The sequence below is a fragment of the Felis catus genome, chromosome A3 (genome assembly GCF_018350175.1).
Source record: "Felis catus isolate Fca126 chromosome A3, F.catus_Fca126_mat1.0, whole genome shotgun sequence".
NCBI lineage: Eukaryota > Metazoa > Chordata > Mammalia > Carnivora > Felidae > Felis > Felis catus.
Window position 1 is genome coordinate 4,494,447 of NC_058370.1, and position 6,840 is coordinate 4,501,286.

The 6,840-nt window shown below is 56.9% G+C and overlaps 1 protein-coding gene across 2 annotated transcripts in view; it reads right to left on the bottom strand.

Moving 5' to 3' along the window:
- Window positions 1–5,823, bottom strand: part of LOC102900772 (neuroendocrine secretory protein 55) — a 61,606-nt gene extending 55,783 nt beyond the window's left edge. For both annotated transcript variants that reach the window (XM_045053441.1, XM_006929601.4), the window contains exon 1: window positions 4,163–5,823. In XM_045053441.1, the coding sequence (XP_044909376.1) occupies window positions 4,205–4,948 (744 nt within the window). In that variant the 5' untranslated portion in view covers window positions 4,949–5,823 and the 3' untranslated portion in view covers window positions 4,163–4,204. The remainder of the gene's footprint in view (window positions 1–4,162) is intronic.
- Between the last annotated feature and the right edge of the window lie 1,017 nt (window positions 5,824–6,840).

Genomic DNA, 6,840 nt, shown 5'->3' on the forward strand with positions numbered 1-6,840 from the left:
TCCGACTTCAGCCAGGTCACGATCTCGCGGTCCGTGGGTTCGAGCCCCGCGTCGGCCTCTGGGCTGATGGCTCAGAGCCTGGAGCCTGTTTCCGATTCTGTGTCTCCCTCTCTCTCTGCCCCTCGCCCGTTCATGCTCTGTCTCTCTCTGTCCCAAAAATAAATAAACGTTGAAAAAAAAAAAAAAAACAGATCGGATAACATCAAAATGAGAACAACGCAAAACAGATTCCTTCACAACTGGTGCTTTTTATTTGGTCACCCTTGAACAACTTTTTTTTTTTTGGCTCCGTTAGCGTTAAAGTCACGGACGGAGTGAGACTGGGCAAGCCTGGGCTTTATCGGCCTGCACGCATTTGGAGCTGAAGGGGATACTGTGAACATCTCATTCAGTTCCTTCCATTGTCCGTGTGAGGAAACTGAGGCAGTGAGGTGCTGGGGCTGGCCCAGGCCTAGAGGTCCTTGGGGCTTACAGGTCCTGCTGTCCACTCGTGGGGCAGCAAGATCAAGGAAATGGTCATGAATGTCAAAACCCCGAAGGGAGGGCGAGGTGTCCCATCCCTCATTCTGGACAGGGGGATTAAAGATATAATGTGAGAGCCTGAGCCCTCTTGCTGGGCAGTTTCTAAGAGCAGGGCAGCACTTGAGCCGGCGTCTCACCTCTGGAAGCTTAATTTGATTTTAGTAATTTGGTTTTTGTTGTTGTTGTTACAGATACATGCTTTCCCCTACACCATGGTTTCTGCTCAGTTTCCTCTCAATAGCTTCCGTCTGCAGGAAGAGCGGCGATAACACAGGTAAATTAAGTAAACTCCATTCAGATTATTTAAAAAAAAAAAAAAAAAAAAGACCTCATTCTTACCCACATGGAAGTTTCAGCTTCCTCATGAAATTTCCATCCCAGCTGCTAGAAGTGAGGGCTAAAGAGTGAAACGGCTGTAAGCAGTTCCAGGGGGCGAAAACCAGCTTCGAGTGCATTAAAGAAACATCCTCTTAAAACAATTCCAAACTTTACACTTCCCGGTTCTTGAATTCTGATAAACATAAATGAAAAGTTTTGTTTGCCAAACTTTCGAGGTCAACCTGGGCCAGATGGCTGGACAGCACACAGCATGTGAACACTGCTCTAATTTTCCAACTCAGAAAGTTGAGTTTTAAGAGGACCTCTGTCCAAGAAAAAGCAAATTTCTATTAAGTAAATGATTCACGGAGCAAAGGAAAATCCTAATGCCAGAGCAGACCACATTTAAGTAGCTTTATTCTCCCCCCCCCCCCCCCCCCCACCGCCGCCACCCGAGAAATAACTACAACTGACTAGTAATTCACTTACGGGGTCAACTAGCAGGGGTTTTGTTTTGAGCGAATTTCCTCACCAGACACACCCCACCTAAACTGAAAGAGCCAAGTGAGCCCATTCAAATGCTAACCCCAGTTCTACTGGGTGAGACAAAGGGCCAATTTGGAGCCTAGTGAGTCGGGAATGCTTGGGAGAACTTGCCAGAAATGCCTCTGGGGAAAAGAAAAAGGTAGTGGAGCCCCAGTGTCTCAGGTAGTTAGAGGGTTTGAAGTGTCTGTAGGGCAAAATCTCTTCCTTGGGGGGGGGGGTCCAGGGCACTTCCTCGGGGGCGGGGGGGGGGGGGTCTGGCATATTTCTCAGCTGTTCTGGATCATCTCTGATGGCTGTTCCACCCTGACACAGGGCTGGAGGGGTGGAGGGTGGGGGAGGTTGGGAGGGGTGGAGGGTGGGGGAAGGGAGCTGAGTGGGGGAGGGGCGCGTGGGTGGGTCACAGGGTTTCACAACCGGAGGCACTTTATGAAAGAGGGCAGACTATCTGTGTTCCTAGACCGGGACTTCCACCCCCCAATAATGAGCTTGATGTGTATTGCTGACAGTCAGGAAAGCAAGTGTCTCAACATCCAGGCTTTTGTTCAAAAACAGACCAAGACCGAGGTGAACGTTGTGGGCTTGGGCACTGAGGACTTCCTAAAAACCTCGTGTCTTCTCCGAGACACGGCAACATGCTAATTCCTCCAATGAAAAACCTAGCTCTGCAGGCCGAGCAGACCCCCCCCCCCCTCCCCGGTCTGGGAAGACAGCTCCCGCACGGAAAAGCACAGCAAAACCAGCCAAGCAAACCCTGGCTTCTTGTGCAGATTCACCAAAGACGTGGTACTTGGTGAACGTAGGCTGCTAAGACGTTACCACAGGAAAAAAATAACACGTAATGCCACAGAAGGAGCCATAAGCCCACTGGTGACCTGAAGTAGAAATTTCAACTTCGGAGAGCTCCATCTCACTTAGGCAATTTCACACTGGTAAGCCAAAGGCAGCGCGCGCCTGGCCCTGCTGCGCCACCTCGGCAGCCTCCGGACTCCTGACCCCTCCCCGCGGCCCAGGGAAGCCCCCTGCTACCAAACCGCCCTCCGCGTCCATACTAGTGAAGACACACAGGCGTCCAGCAGCCATTTGCGCCGCAGCCAGCATAACTAAGTTCTGGCGCGCCACGACGCCTTTCCCAGAGAAGAGACCTGGAAGGAGGACCAAGAAAAGTGTGTTCCTTCCGGCCTCATCCTTCCCCTAGGAGTTTAAGAACCCGACTGATCCTTTCCTTTCGAGCCTAAACACGGTTCACTCCCCCGTCCCCCCAAATCATTCTCCGCAGACTAGCCCAAACCCGCGCAAAGCGAGACGCACGCGCGCACCAAGAAAACATCAATTTCCATACCGGGTGAGGTTTTGTAAAATTACATTTCATTTGTCAGTCTTTTCCTCCAGGATTGGCAGGTAAGACACACTTTACGCACCGAAGATGACACACTTTACGCACCGAAGACGCGTTACCGGATTGCAGCCGTTTTTGTGCTCGGACACCAGGGCGGTTTCACCTCCAGGTTATGGATTCCAAACTTAGCTCCACCCGAGCCGAAAATGGCCGGTGCGCCGCCTCCCCTCCCCGAGGCTGCCGAAGCCGCTGCCGGCCCCTGCCCCCTCTTGACCGATCCCCCAAGGACTTGCGTCGGATCGGATCCAACACCTTTCCCCGGCGCGGTAGTGCCGTGCTCTTTGGGGACGCGTTGTAGGGTACCCCGCTGAAAGACGCGATCCCCTCTCCAGCCCCGTTCTTGTGCCGCTTTACCTTTCCGCTCGGCACCGCCTCGCGGGCCTCTTAGCCCCTCTCTTCTATCCCCAGGTCCGTGCGCAAACAGCCCCAGACCTCTCCAGCCAGGCTGCACCCGGCCCCGCCGCCAGATCAGCTGCGCCAAAAGGTTAGCGATGCCCCGACGTGACCAAGCCCGCGCCACTAACCCTGGTAGCCGGTAGGGGCACCCCCTAAGACTCCCGTACCTTCTCTGCCAGCCCTCCAAGTACGCGTGATTCGTGGGGAACCGCGGGCGGTCCCGAGGAGGTCGGCTCTGGAGCGCGCGGGCAGGGGCGCACGCTCTTTGCAGCGGACTCCCGCCCCGTGAGCGCCCGGAGAGGGGTGGTGGCGGCCAGGACTAGCGCACAGCCGCGGGGAGCACTGGCGCCGAGGTCCCGCGGCTCCAAATTGGCAGCGCTGGGACCTGGGCTCCAGGCTCGGAGTGTCTTAAAGCGCCGGGCGCGACTTTTCCCGGCGCCGGCAGTCTCCGGAGTTCTCGCCCAATCCCGGTGTGATTACTTTTCGCACATTGCAACAGTGTCGCTACAGCGCGGCCGCTCTCGCACGGTGAAAGTTGGCGCGCGCACCTCCGAACCACGTTTCGGTCGCCTGCCAAGGCCAACCGGTTTGAGGCCAGTGTTTAAGAGGGGGGAAAAGAGCGCATGTAACAAGTGACTTACCCGTGCCTTTTCGGTGTGCAGCTGGAAACCTGGGGCGCGCCGGGGATTCTGGGCGCGCGTCCTGGACACCAGCTCGGAGACCTCAGGCTGTCTCCAGCCCGGCGCCAGGAGCGCACCGTCGTGCAACAAGCCTTTGGCCACCTGGGCGCCCCCGGCGCCGTCCCGGCGCCCAGGGGAGCCTTTCCCAGCCTGCCGGCGGCACCCCCACCCACCTCCCGGGCTGGCTAGCTGAGCCTGCTATCTTCCCGCCTTCCTCCTAACCTGCCTCTCTTTCTCCCTCCTCTCCTCCCGCGGGCTCCCACACCGACCCCAGGCTTCCCCAGTTTAGCGGTGGGCAACTAACCTGAGTCAAAGAAAACAAGGAGAATCTGGACGGCGTCCTCCATTAGTGACGCCGGATAGGGATGGGTCCCCTTTTGGAAGGGGACTCCGGGGATGGGTCGCGGCGGGTGGGCTTCTTCGGCTTGCAGCGGCGCTGCTGCTTCTTCTCCTCCTCCTTTGGCTCCTCGGACTCCTCGGGGTCCCTCGGATCCTTGTCCTCGGGCTCGGGCTCCTCCCCCTGCCTGGGGTTCTGGGGCTCCTGAGTGCTGGGCTGCGCGCGACTCGGGGAGGCGTCGGGGCTCCGCAATCTCAGAGCGTGCAGACGCTCGGTGAGAGATTGGCCGAAGGTGGTGTGCTTGGGCACCACGGGGCCGCGCTCGTCCTCGGGCTCGGTCTCGGGCTCAGTGGCGGGGGCGGTCTCAGGCTCGGTCTCGAAGTCGGTCTCGGATTCGATTTCAGACTCGGTCTCGGTCTCGCTCTCGGATTCGTAGTCAAACTCTTCCTCGTACTCTAGGCACTCGGGGAGGGACAGCTCGAGGTCTGCCTCCTCGTGCTCGTGGTCAGATTCGGGGGGCTCGGGGAACACCTGGGCGCCGGAGCGGTGGTGGGCGTTAAGGAAGCTCCGGCGCTGCTGGGCGGCCGCGCGCTGCTGGGCGCGGGCGTTGGAGGTGGCAAGGGCGCGGAGGAGCGCGATGGAGCAGGAGAGCCAGAGGAGCGCGGTGGCTGCCCGGCGGCCGATAGGTGGGCACAGATCGTTGTAGTTGTGGCGAGCTCGGCGCCACTGCTGAGCCCGGGACCTGCGATCCATTCTCTTAGGCGCACACCGAGAAGCCCACCCGCCCTCTGGCTCTGCAGAGAGCGGCTCCGATGCGCATCGGCTGCTGGAGCCGAAAAAGGTGCACCCCACGAGGTGAGAAGCTGGGTCCGGAGGTCCCAGCCCCACCTCTGTGTGAGGGGGGAAAAGGGAAGCACCTACCTTCCTGACCACTCAACTTTCTAAAGCTCCGCGCCTCCGCTCGCCTCTCTGAGCAAGAAGAAGGGATGGGAAAAGGGGGAAGAGAGAGTCTGTCTCCTCCCAGGCTCCTCTCTCTAAGTCTCAGACTCTGCGGTCTAAGACCCGGGAGAGGTGCCTCCGCTGGTCCTCTCGCCTGGGAGAGGAATGAGGAGACTGAGGCGGGGAGGGACGCGGCGGAGAGGTTCTGCAAAGTTGCGCGCCCGGACTTCAGCCGGGCATGTGCAGTAAGGAGGCGGGGGCGCCTCCCCGCGAGCTGCGCTGTGGCGCCGAGCCCGTGGCGCAGACCCTAGTGGGCCGGCAGGTGGCAGGAGGGAACCTTGTTTGGAAGGATTGGGGCGAAGCGAGGGGCGGGGGCCCTGGCGGGTGCCAAGGAGCAAAACGAATGAGCGAGCTAGCCACAGGTTAGGGTGGGTATGGGTTCTCCGAGGGGTCCATACCCGTCCTCGGCTCCAGCATCCTCGGTAAAATAAAGCTGAAAACCAGACCGCTAAGTTGCAGATACTCGGCGGAATGAAATGAGGGTCTATGCGTGGGTATTAATGATCCAGCCACAGGCGATTTCCAAGGGCTTAATAGTTTGAGGATGGTAACCTCAGGCAGTCATTAATCAGGAAACCACCTTTGGCGGATCTGTTACAGAGACTGTAATTAAGAGCGTTTGGGAAAAATACTCGCCCCCCCCCCTCCCCCCGTCTCAACTGGTTAATTACCTCATGGACAAACAAGCATCTTTCCAAGGAAGGGCCCCCACAGGCGGGGTGATGGGTTGCAAGTCCACAAACCCATCAGTGGACCGCCATGAGCTGTGGCTGAGATCGGGCGCTGGAAGACAGACTTTAATTAGCTGGAACCACTAGTTAAGAGAAGTCGTTCCGAGCGGATATTCAGCAGGTCTAGTCAGTTCTCTGCCCCTGTGGGGCGCTGCAGGCTGGTCAGCTATCAAGCAGATCTCATGGGGTACCCCTTAAAGCTCTTTCGTTTCATACAGAGATAGGTTTTCAACAAAGCTAATTCATTCGGCGAATATTTATTGACTGCCTAGCATGCGCCAGGCTCTGCTCCAGGTGCTGGAGTTAAAAAAAAAAAAAAAGAAAGAAAAAAACGAAAACTTACATTAATTAAGGAAAGGCTAGTTAGGACTAATCTGCTGGTAATCAGAACGTTAAACGACTCAGAATCCCTCCTTGCCCACCAATGCTTGATCCAGCTCGGGTTCTGCAGGAGAAAACTATCGGGTAATCAGAGTCTTGGGGCTGGGTGGTGGCTACCCACCCCAGACCCTGTTGAACCCCGAAGGCTAAAAGGTTGGAGGAAATGAATACATCTCTTTCTCAGCCCTGCAAAATCAAATGCGTCCTCCTGAAGGGGGATCCTTGGAGTTATTACATCTTTGCTCAGGAAAGGATGGTCCTCCGGAAGCTTTTGAGTTCCCTCTGTGATCCGACCGCTTCTTCTGGGTTGTGCACGATGGCTTCCCGGGTGAGGTGTGGACCACAGTGGTGTAATTCAGAGCCAAATCGTCTTCCTAGAGGCCCTGGATGTGTCAACAAAGTTGCTCTGCGTGGGACAGGTGGGGTTTTGCTGGTGTGTTTTGTTTTTGTCTTTGACTCAATATGGGGGAGCTTTGGAGAAGCATGACCTCTCATTAATTCTGGTTTCCCTTTCGAGCTTGTCTACCAGGCTTT